Source organism: Gymnogyps californianus, chromosome 3 (assembly GCF_018139145.2).
Source record: "Gymnogyps californianus isolate 813 chromosome 3, ASM1813914v2, whole genome shotgun sequence".
NCBI lineage: Eukaryota > Metazoa > Chordata > Aves > Accipitriformes > Cathartidae > Gymnogyps > Gymnogyps californianus.
The window spans coordinates 120,014,264-120,033,709 of NC_059473.1; the positions used below are offsets into that span (position 1 = coordinate 120,014,264).

Genomic DNA, 19,446 nt, shown 5'->3' on the forward strand with positions numbered 1-19,446 from the left:
ATTTGTAAAGACTGACTAGGTACCTGTAGTGTCTGGACAACCTAGTCTCTTGCTCAGCGCTGTAGACAGCTATTATGCATTGATCAAACAACAGTAAAACTAGCTTGATCAATGCTTGAGTTTGTGAAACACACAAATAGTATCAGTTATTCATTGTTTCTTCACACGCCTTCACTGTTTTGAGTAAAGCCTGTGCATTAGCATAATTTACAGCAAAATTGAAATAGCCTAGAAAAGAACAAAGAAAGGAAATGTTTTCTATAGTTTCTTCCTTTGTGAAGAAACATGCAAATGCAGGTAACAAAGATTTAACATGTTACGAGGACGTTGTGTGAAGAGAAAACAAAGAAATGTTGAATTTGAATGTTACATGCATACTTTGTATCTAGCTTGGTATTGTAGAACAATTACGTATTGGGGCTAAGGGACTGAGCAGTCCACCTCTGTTTTGAAGCCTATCTGGCCTCAGCTTTTAGGGACCCTTTGGAGCCTAAAAGCTTCAGAGAGTTTTCAACAAGGCCTATGAATGCCACAATTTCAGTTTTGCGTTGAAGGTCTGTTTTTAAGAAAATTTTTTAATGCCTTGTTCTTTCAGAATTTTGCAAATTTGCTATAATTATTCTTGTCAAATGAGGCTGCGTGGGATTTGCATATCCGTACTTCATGACATAGTTTGCAGTGGGTGTCCAATACCCACCAGGTGACCCTGTCAATAGCGGAGCTCTTTGAATCAGTCGAGGCAGGAAGCCCTGTGCATATTGATAAGTCATCATCTTGCCAAGATGAGAAAATCACTGAGTCCTCGTGGGCTTGTTGGTTTGTTTAAACTCTCTTCTCTCAGGCTGTCTCACTGTTGAAAGAATTCATACTTCAAAATGCAATTTTTTTTTTTTTTCCTCTGATGCGGAGCAAGCTTGCAAGACCACTCTTCTGTGGGCAGAGTGGTGGTGGTGGTGAACTTGTACTGCCTAAGTAACGGTGTCAGCTCCAGGGCCTTTGAGGGCGGCAGCAGCAGCTCTTCCCGCACCGTGCTTCCTGGGTCAAGTGCGGTTTTTGTGTGATCTCGTGTCCCTTTGACAGACGACAGCATTGCTGGCTGGAGTGGTTATAAATTCGTATAAATTAGAGAACAGTGCATCTCTTCAAAAGGGTAGAGCTGGTATTTTTAGACTTTGGATGAAAACAGCCCCAGAAACCTTCAGTGTCTTACACCCGATCATTAAGCGCTTGACTGCGGGGCGAGGCGGGAGCAGCGGCCGTCGCGGTGCGCGGTGCCTCTGAGGGGACCGGCCGGGCGGGCGCTGTGGCGGCCTTTCTCTGGACGCTCGGGCTGGTTAGCTAGCAGGCTTCCAGTACAATAAAGCCTGGGTTTTACCTCGCGGACGGCTCCCGCGGCAGCCTCCACAGGAAAGAGCGAGGGCGGCGTTGCTGGTCTCGCCGCCGGGAGCTGCCCCGCTCCTCTCCACAGTGGAAGTGGCATGGAGGGACGGAGGGTGAGGGAGTGTTCCTGCCGCCCGCAGGAGGGGGCTCGGCGGACTCGGCTCTGCAGCCCTCGCCCGAGGCGGGGAGAGGGCTAATACCCTCTGCCGAGCCTGGAGGGCAGCGATAGCGCCTTCACCGCTCCAGGGCGCTGCGTGAGGGTGGGGGAGGACGCCACCCGCTCTCCCTCTCCTTCCCTCCGCCGCCCCGCCCCGGGCAAGCAGGTGTTGGCCGGGGGTGGGCTGGCCGCTTTACCATGGCGGGGGCTGCAAAGGACACCCCGGAGCGCCCGGCGGAGGAGGAGGTAAGGGGCTGGGGAGGGGGAAAGGCGGCCGTTGTGGGGCTTGAGGAGCCCCTCGGCCGCAGTCCCGGGATGAGAGCGGGGTTGGGGTCCCGGGCGTGCGGGGTGGTCCCGGCCGCCCCCTCCTGCTCCGGCACGCTGGTTTTTTTTATTTTCATTGCCGGTAGGTTACGGGGAAGGGGGGTGGGCACTCCGGGGGGGGGCCTGGGGCAGCCTGAACTTGCTGCTGCCGTGTTTTGTGGGGTGCTTCTTGCTCGGCGCAGCCTATCTCAGCAAGGTACCTGAAATAGCTCTTAAATCCTTACCACCACCCCCACCACCCCTTCTCTCTCACCAAGAAGCTCCGTGTAACTCTGATATTTTCCCTCGAGTGCACTATGCGATATTTACTGTCCACTTAGGTGGTAGGAAAAAGCTCATTCTCTTTCCACTTTCTCTTCCCTCCGGGGCTATCTCTCCGATCAAGGCAGATGGGGTACCGGTGGCAGGAGAGAGGTGCGGGCGGGAGGGCGTTCAGTCTCCTCAGGAAGCCTCATCAACTCCTGACTTCCAGATGAGCTTTGCGAGTGAGAGAGTATCTAAATGCTTCCCCTTTAGACTCGGTGCTTGCCGAGATAGGAGTGGAGAGGCAGGTAAGAGGAGAGTGAGGACCATCCTCACTCCGTGGCTCTGGAGGAAGCATCTGGTAAATCTTCAAAACAGAGGGGCCGAGGTAACCTTTCACAATGTGGTGGAGGGCGTTCAAGCCATGAAGCTTATCGGACACTGTGGGCACGTGCTGTTTTGGCTTGAATTTTTGTGTTCAGAAAGTATCTGGGTGAATTCATGGGAGAAATCTGAAGATTTTAAACAGAGATACACTGTCTTTGGCTCACAGAGCCCCTCAGCGCTACATTGCGGGCAGCTGGAAGAATATCCTGGGAAAGCACCACTGTCTCCTGCCTTGTTCGTATGCCCTTTTTAGGTGTCTGCACCCAAGCCCTGCTCCTGCCATTTCTTCCACTCAGGGGTGGGCTGATGTCACTAAGAAATCTGAAAACAGTCCTCAAGATACTTGGTATGAGGGACCTGGGATGCCACCTGTGATTATCACACTCCTGCTTTCAAGAGGCAGTTGTATGGTCACTCACAGAACAGAAACATTACCAGTATTAATTCTACATTGAGAGAAAAGCTAACTCAAAAGCTGCTCCTCATTAGCTACATTTTCATTCTTTCTCTGATAAACCTAGACTAGCATTTATCTTTGAGTCACAGCTTTTGCTCTCTCTTCTTACTGCTTTTAAATTACTTATTGGTTCAGTTCTGGACTCAACTGATAAAGAATAGCTTAGGACAAAATGCAGCTGCTCCCTATGCCCATAATATTCATGCAGTATCTTCACACAGTTGCAAAGAGTTGTTTTCAATGTGCTTAAATACTTTCTTTAGAAATAAGATGATCTGTTATAAACATTGTATTCAATTTCTGTTCTGTTGGAGAAGGGAAAATTTGCAAGCAATGGAAAGTATGGTTTTAACTTCCAAGAGAATTAAAGGAACTATAGTGTATGAGATGCATTAATTTTCTATAACAATGTTTAAACTTATTCTTCTATTTAAGGAGCAAAATCAAATCTCTCAGCTATTATGCTTTCTTGGTTTACCCTGAAACACAAATAACTTTGATATGACGGGGGCATGTATAAGTACAAAATTGTCAAATTAATCTGAGAACAAAAAAAGATTATAACTTCATTTGACCTTCCTTTCTCTTACCTCCCACCCCATCCTCTCACAGTTCTTCTAAAGCTTGTAGAAGCAATTTGATGTTGACATCCAACTACACCACACGGGTCTCAAACCAAAATTTTCATTGTAAATACTTTGTATTTTGTTCCTTATTTGACCACTGCCTACCCATTCAGATCTCTAGTGAATTTTTTGAGTACTTTAAGCTTACTGACAAACTTACACAGGTGAAGAAGCTTTCACTGGATTTCACAGAAATCAGTTTCTGTTGCTTGAGGAAGCAATGCAGCAGGGAAATTCAGCCTTAAGAGAAGAACCCTGTTAGTTGCTCATAGCCAATGCACTGCTGTTGGTCACGCTGCTCTGCACAAATGCAACGTTATCCTTCTCAAGACAGTTTCTGGAGTCATTTATTAGCAATATCATGTAAACCCAACCAAGGCTGGGGGACTTACTCCTCTAGATCCTGTAATGGACAGCTGCCACGTGTACCTTTTCTACTCTTAACTGTAAGCCCAGGAAGTTAGAAAGAAGGAAATATTTCAGCTTTACTGGTGCAGACACCTACCTTCATTTTTACCACTGTCTTATAGGATACTGAGGTAGAAAACATAGTGATTACCATATAACTTCAATACGGAGAGTCAAAATAGATAATGGGCTGCTTCTTTTGGAAAGAGACACCAGAATATAGAGTCTGAATGATTATTTCTCAGCAGATAGAAACTCAGGGGCAGTCAATGAAATTACCAGGCAGCAGATCTGCCATGACACAGTGGCATTGCCTTTCACAGTACGTGTCATTCACGTGTAGAACTGCTGTGGTGTATTATGGCTTAACGTACGAATGAGTTCCGAAAGTAATTAGGCAAAATAAAAGGAAAACAGGTATTGAACAGTGATCAGGATGTAACCTCCATTTCAGGAAGTTTGTGAACTGCCAATTCTCTGCATTTCTGTGGCTGACTGAACAGAACACCTCTGTATGCTATGTCTATCTGACAGTTTGTTTTATTCTGAAAATAACATTAATAAACAAAATTTAGTGAAAACTTAACTACTGCTGTGACCGAAGTATTAACTTTGCTTCAAGGTGATCTGGGAGTGTGGTTCAGAAAGTAGTTGAGCAGCATCCTGGGGGTGTGTGGAATCACAGTGAGACTTTTTAAAAAAAAATGTATTAAGATCGTAAATTTTCTAACCATGAAACTGATGTAAAGACAGGAGTACTGCCTACAGCCTGCAAGTTTAGATCTTGGTTGACTGTTTCCTGTACCTCAACTTTAATTAGACTAATTCTTAAGAACTTAACATTCTTTGTGTTATAAAAATACTTTGGAATCGTATGTTACAGAGAGTTATTTACTTTTTCTGTGTTATCATGGCCTTAGCTATTGAAAGGACAAGGGGCAATGGTTTTAAACTGAAAGAGGGACATAAGGAAGAAATATTTACAAGGGTGGTGAGACACTGGAACAGGTTGCCCAGAGAGGCTGTGGCTGCCCCATCCCTGGAAGTGTTCAAGGCCAGGTTGGGTGGGGCTTTGAGCAACCTGGTCTAGAGAAAGATGTCCCTGCCCATGGCAGGGGGGCTGGACTGGATGATCTTTAAAGGTCCCTTCCAACCCAACCCATTCTGTGATTCTATGACAGCTACGAAGGAAAATAAGTGGGAAAGCAGCATTATGGATCTAAAACTTTTTCTCAGCTTTTTTTGGGGGTGGAATGGGATACAGGATTTACCTACCAGTGGTTTATGTCTCTCGATTTCAGCTGGAAGTCATCTTGCCGATGCTTGGAGATCAGAAGGGAAGGTATCTAAGGAAAATAAAATTTTAAAGTAATTTAATTTTTAGGAGGATGGAGGTGAGGCTAGGAGAAGGGAATGATTAAAAAATAAAACAGTGTGATAAAGTTTAAAAATACACAGCCCCTGGAGCAAAGCTCACGAGGACTGTGTTGTGAGTCAAGCAAGTAAGATTCTATAGACCCCACAAGTCTAGTAAAGCTCACATTTAATAGGACTTATGTATGAAAAATAGAGAGTTACTTTGTACAGCAAATATGTATATAGTCTGTTTGTTGTGTTTAAAATCTCATATAAAGTTAAATAATTTATTGTTCTGATGAAGTCTGTCTTGTGACTGTTTACCCCTCTTTTTTTTCCTGGAAAGAAGAAAATTGCCAATACGGAGTACAAGTGAGGCCTGCTGTGGCGATACTGTTTTGCAGCTCGTGCCCTGAAGCTGTCTAATTTACTTTGGCATAGTAACAGGATGCCACCCTGTCTTTCTCTGTGGAAACACAAAAAGGAAAGAGTCCTGATACTCATGCTTGCTTATTCACACCCACTCAGATAAAACAGTTCAAAGGAAAATGATTAGATGATGAAAGGCTCTGTCTAGAACTCTAAAACTTATCAAAACTCTGTTGGGTAGTAAAAATGATGGTACTTAGTAAATTTAAAAATGTTCAGAAATTAGGTAATGTATCAGAATATTGTCATTGGGTTGATCTCATTACCATATCTCTATTTTTATCCTGATCTAATGTAAGAATTAAGAACTTCTGTAGTCAGTTCAGAGAGAGGGCAAGACCCAGGATTAATATTGCTGCTCCTCTTCATGTTTCCTGGTTCCTGCTGACAGCAGTCTTTAAAGAGGGATTGAAAGCCTAGAAGTCTTATATATGTTGTCCCTTTGAAAGGAATACAAGATTAACAATGAGTAATTTTCTTCCTGTATTTTGAATTCTATGGCATGAAATTAAGTCTTAAGATTTTTTTAAAGGTTTTCCAGAATACTGGAACTTGTACTATTGGAAAACACAGTGTTCTTCATTAGAATTGCTGTTAGACTCTGTGCATTTTTTGTCTTTTAATTACTGTTATGAAACCTTATTTTCAGCTTTCATCTTACTCTTATTTGGCAATTCTATTTGAGAATATTCTTGGATGCATACGGTACTTTTCAAACATCAAAAGGCAAATGGGAGAGCACAGTTTTGCAAAAATTTTTAAAGATGCCTAGAGTGACTTAGAGTCCTTCCTAAAGAGGACTTGGGCCCCAAAATCACTTTTCCTTTTATGCCAACTGTCACAAAAGATATAGAAGAGTCAAGTCAAAAGGAAGATGTACAAAGACAAGTGAATTTGCCAGGGTCACACCAGCATTTTGTGACAAAGTGAGGAAGGAACAGAGCACAAATGTTTGGGATCTATTTGGTCTGCATTTGACTGTGGAACTTTCCTTCTGTGAATGTTGTCTAATTACTATGGTATGAGAGTATATATCAATTATTACAGTCTGAAAGACTAATATAAGAATTTTTTTTTCAAGTAAAAAAGTTTTCAACCTTTAAAAAAATCTGAATTAAACATTCAAAGATAAAACTAAGCTCAGAAAATAGTGTAACAGTATGTGCACTTCTTCGCTGCTTCTTGCTTGTTTGTAGACTTGTTCCTGTTTAATAACTTGCGAGAAGCAGGTAGGTAAGCTTAGATTCCCTTGTAGGAACACTCTAAGCTGTTTTTAGGGGCTGAATTAAGGAGCAAAACCATTAAAAATCAAAGCAATGAGCATCCAAATGCCTGTTGATGATAGGGGTTGAGGGCATATGGATTTATTAGTGTAATGCCTGTGAAGCGAATACCTGAATTTGGTGTTAACCTTAGATTTTAATCTCAGGACTTCTGTATCTTGTAACTTGTGTACCTTATTTTTCTCATAATTTGTTCTGCTTCATCTTGAACAGGAATACAGGCTCTCGATTTGCGGCAAATTATGCTATGCAATAGGAGGTGCCCCAAATAAGGTGGCAGGGAGTGCTGCTGCTTTCTTCCTACAGATCTACCTGCTAGATATAGCCCATGTAAGTAGCACAAGAAACCTTTACTTTACGGATTGTAGACTTACCTCAACTCTGATGATGTCAACAATGTCCCTGGAATAATAAAAGGTGAATTAGCTAATAAAGCTTTTAAATTGTCTTGTTGTCATTGCCTCTAGCTGTTCAGCATCCTGGAAACTGCACAAACTTGTCCAGAAATACTTTTTTTTCTTTTTTTCACTAGTTTCCTTTCTGTCTTGAAGTGGCCATTGTTTGCTTTTAGTTTGGGAACATTAGTAGAGCTTTAGGCACTGTGGAGCTCACACACTTGCAGACACAAGAAAAAGCAGTTCCCTGTGTCAAGAGTCAGAGAGTGTAAGATATGAGACATCTGAAACATTAATAGCACCATGTTGAGGTTGTGAAGTTTTGTTCATTTGGTTTAGTTAAAAATCACTGCAGTTGCATCCAGTAGTCAACGTAATTTCACATAAATTTTATTTGGTTTGTCTAGGATAATTTCTTTGCAAAGAAAGCTGAGTTATCCTTCCTGAAGCTTCTTTGCTTCCAGTCTGTGGCTTTCTGGTGCAGAAGCAGACCTGGTAAAACAAAGCAGTAGGAGTCATCCCATTCATCTGACTTTCAGCTGCTCCAGCTAGATTTCAGGACAGCAGGGAAACAAAGAAAATCAATCCATAAGCATTTTTTGCTGTTTTGGATTGTCTTGTATGTCTGCGTGGTAACTAGGTGGGACAGATAAAGTATTATAGGATAGAAAAAAGGATTTTAGGGAGACGAGGCCCAATTGCAGGGACTGTGAGAACAGCTGTAGCTGAAACCACCTGAGTGGCTTTCAGCACTGATGACTGTTTTTATTTGCTGGAAAGAACAGGATGTTCTGGATCAGGTGTCGTTATCTATTTGCTGTTTAAGATGTAGAAAGACAGGATATCATGACTTGGGGAGTGGAAGTGTCCAAAAGATTGGGTTTGTGATTTTCCTATAAAAGTCTGATAGCAGAAGCTGAGGTGTGACTTACTTGATAAAATTGGCAACACGATAAGACTGGCATGTAAAACTGAGATCTTGAGTGTCTTGTTGAGATTAAAGTCAGAAGACCTAGAAAAGGGGCCAGGTTTGGACAGCAGTGTCAAAGGTGTCCAGTGGATGGTGTGGAGTCTGAGGAGTTGGAGGCGGAACAGGTAACTTGGAGATGCAGCAGGGAGGTGGATGCAGCTCTGACTACAGCTGTTTCACACTTACATCAAGGATGGCAATACAAGCCAGTGGAGATGATGAAGCATGAACTGAATGAGAAAGACACTAATACAATTTCCCCAGGGTGCTTATAAATATGGCAATTTCCCCACTCTCTGCTTATCACAGAAATTGAAAATTCTTGAAGCTAGGGACTGTTTATTTCTTTTTGTGTCTGTGTACAGTGTCCAGAAAGCTGGAGTCCCATTCTTGCATCTTTGGGCATTACCTAAATAAATGACATAATAATAATTATTTTGTTAACAAGCTCCTACTGAAACCAAATAATTTTGCTTAATGTTGATGGTGATACACTTACTACTTCATTAAGGGGCTTAATTATGTGTTCCTTGATGGTTTAGTTTGTTCTCTGAAGTAATCCTCCAGGGACAGGATTTATTTCAAGGCCTGATAAACAGCTCTGAAATCCTGTGGGGTTTTCCGCACATTTCCAGGGGAGAGCACGTAATTTTATAGTCACGACCTGGATTTAATCCTTGCCCACTTAGAGGGCAGAACTGTTTTAGCTCTGTCAGAGATTGTGAAACCTGCTAGGTGTAATCTTTCATACGTAATCTGGATCCTTTCTAAGGAAATTACATTTATATTCACTTTCTGTAGCATACAGTTTTTCCATTTGAATTCCATGTTCCCACCTAAATTACCTGTATAAACTAAAGACATATAAATGTAACTCCAAACCACACAGGATCCTTGAGTCAAACTACCAGAAAACACCAAAACCTCTGATAATAGGATCCTGGTCTTTATTATTTTTGAGACAGATGAATTTAGCATATTTTATCTTGTATTTTAATAACACTGAGAAGTTTCTGGCATTGGTGCTGACAGACATTGTCTAGATTTAGGGGCTAAGAAAATGCAGCCAAGGGATGTATAAGCTCATACGGATGATGAAGACAGGGTGACTACACAGACTCCGCTCCTAACATAAGAGAGGTTTTAATTTTCCTCAAGGCTTTCTTCCACCTTTGTTTATCTAATATCCACTTCCTTTCTGTCTGTTCAAGTTATCTGAACAAAATACCAATGCGAAACCCACCTAATTTGAAGTTTTCTGTCCCTGTGTCCCTCATAACTGCAGTATTTCAGCCCCTGTACCTTTCTGACTGCTATTTTGTTCTTGTTTTGGCTGACCTGTCTCTTGAGAAGCAGTAGTGACTTCTGAGCAGTTCCAGTGCAGCCCCCGTGGCAAGTCTGCCTCAGGGTTGGTGGGCTTCTTGCCACCCTGGCTGTGGGATGGCACAAGTCAGCAAAGGTGTATGAGGTGAGCATCAGCAAACTGCTGTGGGACACAGCCCAGTGTTCATCCCAGCCTTATCCTACAGTGCAGCAACAGGATGCTTGGAAAGCCACTGTTATTACCTGCTGGAGACTACCATTCCCAATCCTTCCCTGTTCATAAGCTTTCTAGGGTGGAGTATGTGCCTTGGAGCTGGTGGTGTCAGGAAGATTGGCTGCCCCTGCAATTTCACCTAATTTGGGCTAAAATTTAACAGTTGTGATGACAAAAGTGCATAGCATCTGCCTTTTACAAAGGTCATTCAGGACATTCAGAGATTATTGCTTCCTTCTTTCGCCTCTGAGGGAATACCTACAGCAAATTCTGCGGGCAGGAGACCTGCACCAGCTGGAAGCCATGTGATGCTGCCTAGGAGGCAATAAGCTGTGCAGAAAAGCAAGGGATACTAGCTCAAGCTTGGTGTTGTATCAGCTGCGTTCACCAGGCTTCCTGCTGCGTTGGAGCACTGATAGCATGAAGAAGCATATAGATGAAGGGGTTTTGTCTGCTGTCGCTGTTTAAGCTGCATAGGCTGTTTCAGCAGTCTCTCTTGATAATTGATTTGAGAAACGTTCATGTTTATATAGATTTCAATGACTTTTTCCAGGCCTATAGTTTCAGTGGCAGGAACTGAGCACTTGGAAGAGAACCCACCTTTTTTAACCATTGTGTGATATGAATTCCTAAGCTCTCTACAGATATATGTGAAAAATAACTATGTTGCCTGGGATAAACTGTATTTCTATATAGGCACTTAAGTATGGTCCTCCTGGGTTAACTTCAAAGTTTTTTCTACTTGGCCATTTTATGTAATCCGTGAACGTTTTTCAAGTGAGATTTGTTGGACATGTGCTGGCAACTTTGATTTGAACAGATGTGCCTTACGTAGTTCAGTTGTCACAGTTCAGTTCTGAGTGGATAAAGTCTGCTGTGCTACAAACTCTTCCACAGCCACATGCCACCAGCTGGCAGCCTTGTTGGTAATCTCAGGAGATGAAAAAACATGAATGCGTGTAACAGCTCCCTCTACTTTCTTCTAGATCAGGCCAAGATAAAGATAGATGGAAATGGGGCTGTGTGGGGAACAAAGCGAGGGGATAATTACAGAGGGACTCTGTCAGGTTTTATGACTAAAACAAGGACTTTAGTCTACTATTTGACTATCTGACTCATTTTCCTAGTTCTAAACACATTCATAATCTCTCCTTCCTTGCACTTTTCCTCTCTAATCCCTTCTTGCATGGTGCCTGTTTCAATGTCTCATTTGTTTGCTATGGGTAACCAATAGTAATTTCTATGACAGCAGCAGACATGTTTTGTAAATGAACTATCATTATTCTTTAAAACACTGACGTTTTTTTCTGGAAAGTTGCTTTATGCTGTTTCATTGTATCATGAAACAATGGCTCTTGTTTACAGTATTCTCTCTGTACTTTCAGATTACTCCGTTTCATGCCTCTCTGGTGCTGTTCATTGGCAAAGCCTCAGGTGCAGTTACTGATCCTGTTGCTGGCTTTTTTATTAGCAAAAGTAGATGGACAAAAATTGGCCGGCTCATGCCTTGGTAAGCATAAATGTGTGTGTGTGTTGTGATCATACAGTCACCTCATTGAATTAGACTCATTTTTCTTTGCCTGTTTCCCAGACAACAGTGATTGTATTCATTCTACATATATAAAATCAAAAAGAAAAATTGTCATGTCATCTATTTCCCTTTAACTTGTTCACCCATGAAAACATAATTTTTCTACCACTGGTGAGACAAACAAAGTCAAGACACTGTGTTGTTAACAAAACTGGAAGCTCAGATCTAAAACTTTCTTGAGTCTGTGGTTGAATTTTCATCTTTGTCTAGATTCCTTTAGTTTGGCTTCACCCTGCCACAAAGTTGGAACTTGTTTCTACTTGTGTCCTAGTGTGCCTTCGCTTCTCACATCAGCCTTCCAGGAGCTCCGTTAACTTTAATTCTCTAGGCCTTTCAATTCAGTAAAGGATGTGTGCCTACGTGTGGAACAGATGTGACACCATGGCATTGAAGGGCTCAGCAACCAGCACTGCCCTGATGCTCTGTTACATTCTTCCTTACAGCAGTCGTTCTGGTCCTGCTTCTCTTACATCCCCACAATCAAAATACTTAATTAAAAAATCACCATGACTTTTATAATGAATGAGATGCTGTAAGATTTTGATCAGCATTTCTAAAGGGACAGTGTGATGTTTCACTGTGACATACTTATGCCTTGTATGCACTCTAGCTAGTACACTTGTGCATGTGCTGTCCATGTGCCATAAGCAGAGGTTAGAAGAATGAATGTTACTTGTATAGGAAGGAGATTGACAGGTGCAAAGCAAGAAAATTGGAAAGGATTAGTCCATGTTAGAGGAACCCAAGCTTGTCTATGACATAAGCCATTTGTTTGTTGCGTTTGTTATATTTTGGAAGTCAAGGGGAGACTGAGTAGTTTGTGACATAGAGCAGTGATGAAAGACTCCCTATCTCATGCACTATAATGATGTATTGTAAGAAATTTTGAATTAATTATTCATTTTGAATTAATATAACCCCTGAACTTGATTCAGAACAAAAATCTAAGAGTAAGTGTGGTATCCTGAGCAAAGAAGTTGAGTTTTCATGGAAAATAAGCCCAATTTTTTAGCTGGTGGTTCTCTTGCTGTCGTGTGGTTTTAGGGCTACAGAAACTTGTCAGTGGGCAGCTTATATCTGACAAAGAATAGAAGGCAAGTACATGTTGGAAGAAGGCTGAGATCAGCTGCTCTTAGCCCCAGCAGGAACAGGACCTTCAGGTCAAAGTTGAGCTTTTTGTCAAGAGCCTCATGGGAAAAGAGGAGCTTGCTGCTGTTTCTCTTTTCAGGATTTGGCTTGTGGCCAAGTAAATGGAGTGCTTTTTAATGAGCACTGAATTAACCGAGTAACAAAGTTATTAAAAAAGAAAATAATGACATTTTTACACAAATGCCTTTTTTTTCAGTTCTCTGAAAATACTGCAAATGCATGTGTTTATTGTTAGTGTTAAATTGATGTTAGAATAACTCCCATTCTAGCACAAGCATGAACTTATCAGCCCTTTGCACTGTAAACCAACTACTGTACAACTTGCACTTCTTACAGGAAAAGTGCTTATCTAACCCAGCCTTTAATATGCGTTCATCAAACAGCAGCTTTCTTTCCAGAAGGATTTTGTCTGTTTTTTTGGTAATGGTAATTTTTTTTAATGGGAATTTTGTTCCTACACTTTGGAGGTCAGACCATATTTATACAAAGCAAAAAATGGGTCTTCAATTAGCTTAAAGATACTTTAGTATCTTGAAATTATTCTGACGACTTAAGTATCTAGAGTGAAGCAATGGAATTGGCTCAGTCAGAAAAGGTTGCCAGCAAAGCAAGAACATCAGTAAAGAAGGTGAACATTTAACTATAGCTTAATATTGTACTCAATATAAGAAGAAGTTGTAAATCACTATTGATCTCTTTTATGTAATGTGTTTAAAACGCATAAGCAGACATTGACTTGAAATACACAAACTTGGTCAAATATTTTGTCAAAGGAGATAGTAGTAGACAATCAGATATTCAGCAACTTCAGCAAGGCTCTGAAAAGTCACTGACATTAATGAGGAAAGGAAAATGTGGAAGGGGGGAAGAATACTAAGAGGGTTATTGCTGAAAATTTGCATGAAAAATTGACTATGAAAATATTTTACTGTGGTGACTCTGTCTGGACACCAGTCTGGAAGAGCTCACACTTTTGGAGAGGAAGGTAGATTCTCTGAGATGTGTTAGGATTTTACCCTTATTTGTGTTTTCCGTTCCTGACCAGCTGTGGATGAACTGGGGACTGGAGGGACAGAGAATACCAGAACCTGGCACTTTCCTTGTAAATGCTCAGCTCCCAGTGATGCTGTCCATCCCAAAAAGCAGTGTGGGAAAGCCATTGTTTTACTAAACTATTTACCCACATTACTCTTTTGTATTCCAGGTTTTCAGTTCACGATTGCAAAATAATCAGCTGACCCCCAATGTCAGTAGTGCTGTTGTGAGGGGATTAATCTGTTTTCTCTTTTACGTGTTTGGATATTTTTTGTTGGGATCTTGGTCATCTAGTTACATTGTTCAATGTCTGATTTACAAGAATACAGGAGAGCCCTGATGCTGCTGCAGCTCAAACTTTTAGGAAATAAGAGCATCTGACTACTTCTTCTGTATCATGGAGTTTGACAAGTGTTGTTTGCTTGAAATAATTTTTAAACTAATGTAATTAATTGCTGATTAATGGCAATGTCTGGAATTTAAGCTTCTGTGGTTCTTTTTTTTTAAGCCACCTTCCTCACCAGATGATGATTCTTTTGTGTTTGAAGTGAGTAGGAGTTTTGCTGTTGAGTTAAATGGAGCAAATTATCATATACCCAAGTAGATACAGCCTGCAGGAACTTTTGCAGTGGGCTGTCCATTATCTTTCATGCTGTTGTCAGCATTTTAAAGTATATCAACATATTTGCACTTGCTTGGAGTAGCAATGAAGAGACTAAGTTGAGAGGAAAACTGAAGGCATTAAAATTGGAAGAGGGAATCCTTGGTAGTAAGTAGGCTCATGTGAAAGTTGCTGAAGTATGCGAAGACGTGACAATAGAGCTTAGTCTTCAGTGGTTCTTTCTAATAAATGTGCAGTCTGAGACATGTACTAAGGAATGGCAATATAGGTATGCTGTTACAGTGCATGTGCAAGGAAATTGTGTCTGTTCTGAATGGGATATTAAGTATAGCTCTTTTCCTTCAGATTTGTTGGGTTTTGCCATTTTATGGAAGTACTTGTATACATTTTGTATTAATCTGTGTATTTAATGCATGCTAACATTTAATACTTAAAGACATGGCATTATTGTAGTTAGAAAAACTGCACATAAAATAAATTGCATTATATTAATTATTAGCAGGAAAATTTAATGTGCTTTGCTATCATTATGTTGAGATTGTTGACATGTGTTAATCTTCTTTGCAGGATGCTGGCATGTACACCCTTTACAGTAGTGTCCTATTTTTTTATGTGGTACCTGCCTCCTTTTGTATCGGGAAGAGTTGCATGGTACCTGACTTTCTACTGCCTCTTCCAAGCACTGACCACAGTAAGTAGATTACAGGTCATGATGTTCTCAGCAGTAACTTGCTTGTTTTCTGTCTACGTTAATGCATTTGGATTTAGTAAACTGAGATTTACCAAAACTTTACATTTGATTTCACCTTCTGGTAAGTTTAAGGAATAAGCAGATGTCCTTTTATAAAACTCTCTGCTGATTGATGGTTTCTGCCAGTGCTTTCTCTGGCAAATGACCTGCTAATTCAGATTACCTCCAGTCACTTTCATTGGCAGTGCCCTAGATACTCATTCTTGTATAGATCCACAGAGACATTCGGATTCCTAATTCCAGTTAGACATCTAACTTCTCATAACTTTTATTTTGAGGAGCAGATTAGAAGACCAAGTAGGTTTGTGGCTCTAGTTCTGGGTGTTTTGACTCAAGGTAGAAGGCAATGAAAAGTCAGGGTACTAGAGCTGAAATAGTACTGATAGTAGTCATCATGATATTTATGCCTGGATAGAAGAGTTTGAGCACATGAGTTTTTTAATACAGCCCAGAACTTGCAATATTTATGCATCGTTTCAGTAGATCCCAAAGAACTTGTCTGACACGTTCCATACTGTACATGTAGAGGTTGCATCACCCTGTTTTGCCTTGTAGCCAATATCAAGGTGAAACAAGGTATCTTCCATGCAAAGCAGTATCACACAGCAGATTAGGACTGGAAGTGAGCTGCATTGCAATTTGGCAGGGTCCATCCTGGCTGATTGAATTTCACTGGATCACATTCTTAAAAGTGGTTCCCAGACATTTAAAATGTTTGTATTTCTTGTTTGACTTTGGTTTTTCTGTTTACAGATCTGTTGGACCTGGGAATTCTGTATTCCTGTGTTGAGCTGGAATGTTTCCCTAGGTCCTTTGTTTCCTCTGTAGAAAGATGGTCCAGAAGACATTCATAATGGCTTAAAATAATTTTCTCCCCTCTCTCTTTTGAAGGAAAAACACAGGTTTTCCATGGCAGAGCTTTGAAAACCTATAGACTTGCCAAGTTTGATGGAGGTGAACAGAAATGCATTTTGTACAAACAGAGTAGGATGTGGATTGTGAGACTTCATTTGCCTGGCTACAGATCTCCATGGTGGTGGAAACACCACAGAGAACTTGATTGTTCAAGCATGTTCATGTCCCACTTCCACTTCACAATAGTCTGAGAGTTTGGCCTGTACGTTGTTCCAAGATTTTAGAAGTGATTTTTATTTTAGTTCAACACTATGAGGACAGGGTCCCACTCACATCATGACCATCCAAAAGGTCAAGCCTTTAATGTTCAATAGTTATTTTCAATGAAGTACTACTGGAGAAAAGGCCTCTCCTGCAGTAAAAGTGGGGCTCATTTACCCAGCATTGCAATAAATATTACTAGTGCATTGTTTCCACCAAGATTTTACAGCAAGGTATCAATTGCATGCTAGATACAGTGCTGTAAAAACAAACAAGCAACACTCCTCATCTACCTTTTTGTCAGTGCATGGACATAGCAATTGGGTGTTTCTACCTATTCTTAACTCAAATTAAGGAGTGTGTGGCAAAATGATGCTGAAGACAAAGTAGTTTTCACAATTATCTCCTGGAATTACATAGTGAGACAGATATTTGAAATATTTTGGGGATTTATACAGTCTTCTGGCTTGAATAAAGTGGAAAATTGTATTGTCTTCATTATGGCTTTGCTTCCTGTTAGTTAGCTCAAGCTAGGAACATGATAGTCTCCTAGTGCAAAGAAAACTAGATGCTTTATAGCCTAGCTATGAAGGACGTTTTCCCAAATAAGCTGAAGGAGCACAGCATTAAGGTAAAGCCTCTTGGTAATTTATTATTTATTATTTGTATTATGAAAGATACTTTTTTCCTTTTATATGCTTTACAAATCAGAAAGAAAAGACAGGCCTTTGTGCTAAAAAATACAATGTTCTAAAAAAGTGAATTCCAAGGTCGCATTAAACCATTTTCCTGGATATCAAAGGAATACGGCATTTACCCTGACATTTCCTAAGTGATGTTCTTTCTTTGCATAGTTATTCCAAGTACCATATTCTGCCCTCACCATGTTTCTCAGCACAGACCAGAAGGAGAGAGATTCTGCAACAGCATACCGTGAGTGTGATCTGGGCTTTCTCATGTGGATTAGGGCTGAGTTTTATTTAAAATCATGCTTTATCTATAGGAAGTTCCTAATGGTTTGTGTCCCTAAACTGGACTTCCATATGAGATTTTTAAAATCTGATGAAAAATATTTTGTCTTGTAAATGCTTCCATTTTCCTAGCTAAATAGGAGACATTAATGTTTTATTGTCTCAAATTGTCTGATTAGCGATAAACTCTTTTTGGTTTATTGCTAGCCAGACGAAACAATAAAAATCATTCTTACCCAAGCCAGGGTAGGGAATAATGATTTCATTTAAAGGTGATTTGTAGGGGAAAAAAGGAAAAAAAAAAGTGCTGATCTTCTTTAACATTCAATTAAAGAAAGTCTGAAAGTAATTTTGAGGTTTTTGGGGGTTTTTTTTAGTTCAGATTTCTTAGGTTTATGTGTTTCATGTTATAAATTCAAATCCCAAACCTGTTTTCTCTGAAAAAATTTCTAGAACTCATAGAACCAAGACAGTTAACCTCACCAAAAAAGGAGAGTAAATTTGTGTGCATGTTCACACCAACTGAAATCTCTCTTTCTGTTTCATCTGTGTTTATTTAATTCTAACATATACCAAGTAGTTTAAGTTACAGATCTTGCTGTAATATAACTAGCACTCTGACTGTATTAGTTAAAAGAATGAGGGCTTCCAGACCATATCTCTGGCTCTTCACCAATCAAAACCAGACAAAGTTTTTGCTTTGAAGCAAATCGATCAGACCAAAAAAGTGCAATGAAAATATTTTCAATATTTCCTGTATAGATCATAAATTGAATGTAAGAACAGTTACTTCCCTTCCTACTCTCTTCAGCTCTGTTCTCATACCTTCTTTACTATGTAACTGCTGTCTCTCATGGCCATCACTATTAACCAAAGTAAAGAGAAGAGAGTCAAATATGACATGAAAGACTTTTCTATGTCTGAACTTGTCCTTCAGTGTTGCTTTGGAATAACTCATCATTTTTTTGTTGCATCTGTTTTCTCTTCCTGACAAAAGCCCTTTTCTCTTCCATCGGTCCTTCTAACCCCCAACACACTTGCTTGAGTATGTTGAAAACTAGACCATAGAGGCACAATGAAATGACCAGAAGTGCTAAAAAAATCATGTCAGAAATTCTAGATACAGTATCCCCTGAGCAACCCAATCCCTTTCCGGCCACATGGAACAGTTGTAATTTGCATTATCATCAACGATCTCAAGAGAAAATCTGGGCTAGGAGTCATAGGACAGGACTAAACAGCGGGAGATTCCAGTTGTGTTATGTTCTTTGGCACTGACTGTATTCTGAGTCATCTGGCCTAAATTCTGACTAAATCTATGTACCTAGTGTTTTCTATTGTCTGGTTTTATGTCTTCAGAGGCTGTGATCCAAATAAATGTGCTTTCCTATCTGCTAGTCCCATGCAAGGCTTCATAGGCATGTGAAATTTGTGCTCATAAAAGCTGTTGAACTCCATGGCTGAGAGGTGTTACACATTTATAGTGTCATTTTATTGTTCAGAAAGGGTTTAACTTTTGAGTGTACAGCTGTTCTCCTAAGCCAAGTTAGGGTGCTGGAATGAACTACAGTTTTGACTTTTCACATGTTGGTATTCTTGTATATTTTGAAATTATATTTGTTTGGAGCCAAGTTTTCTTGTAATGGTTATGATTATGTGAGAATTTCTTTTTTTTTTCCCCCTTTTTTTTTTAACAAGAAGTGTTTTACTTAAACACTTTTGGCTCTCTTTGGATTTCATAGAGAATTCTTCTTGTTGATAGACTTTCTTGGATGCAGTCAGTTGTTCAGGCATTTCTTCAACTGTTTAAAGAAAAACAGCTGTGTAATATGAAGTGTGCTTTTAAAAAAAGGTTGGGATCAGAGAATCCATTACCCTCTACTGGAGACAAGCAGAACTGCTTATTGTAAATTTTGTCCTGCTCCTTACTATGAATGCAAGGTAGAAATACTGGATTCCAAAGTTGCTTTAACATAAATCCCACTTATGTTCTGGGCAAAATATAACCTGCTTCAAGGTATGATCCGCTTTCTGAAAGATCAGCTTTCTCAGCTAAGGTGGAAAGTAATACATTATAAATTCTGAGCACACAAGAACTTTGAAATATGCCTGTTTCTCAGCTCTTGCTACTTCTTAGAAAATAAGGTTTCATAATGGTTGTATTTATGTTGCCTCTAATGATGCTTCTGAGTTTTATTCTACGCAAGTGCTTGGTAAAATGCAGATGTAGAACCCTAGATAAAGGTTATAAATATGTAG

General features: G+C 40.3%; 1 protein-coding gene across 1 annotated transcript in view; it reads left to right on the forward strand.

The window, feature by feature from the left end:
- Positions 1-1,614: 1,614 nt before the first annotated feature.
- The window catches only part of MFSD2B (MFSD2 lysolipid transporter B, sphingolipid), a 41,042-nt gene continuing 23,210 nt past the window's right edge, over positions 1,615-19,446 (forward strand). Inside the window, exons 1-5 of the mRNA XM_050893286.1 lie at positions 1,615-1,783; positions 7,264-7,380; positions 11,338-11,462; positions 14,917-15,040; positions 17,071-17,149. Coding sequence (XP_050749243.1) covers positions 1,736-1,783; positions 7,264-7,380; positions 11,338-11,462; positions 14,917-15,040; positions 17,071-17,149 — 493 coding nt within the window. The 5' untranslated portion in view covers positions 1,615-1,735. The remainder of the gene's footprint in view (positions 1,784-7,263; positions 7,381-11,337; positions 11,463-14,916; positions 15,041-17,070; positions 17,150-19,446) is intronic.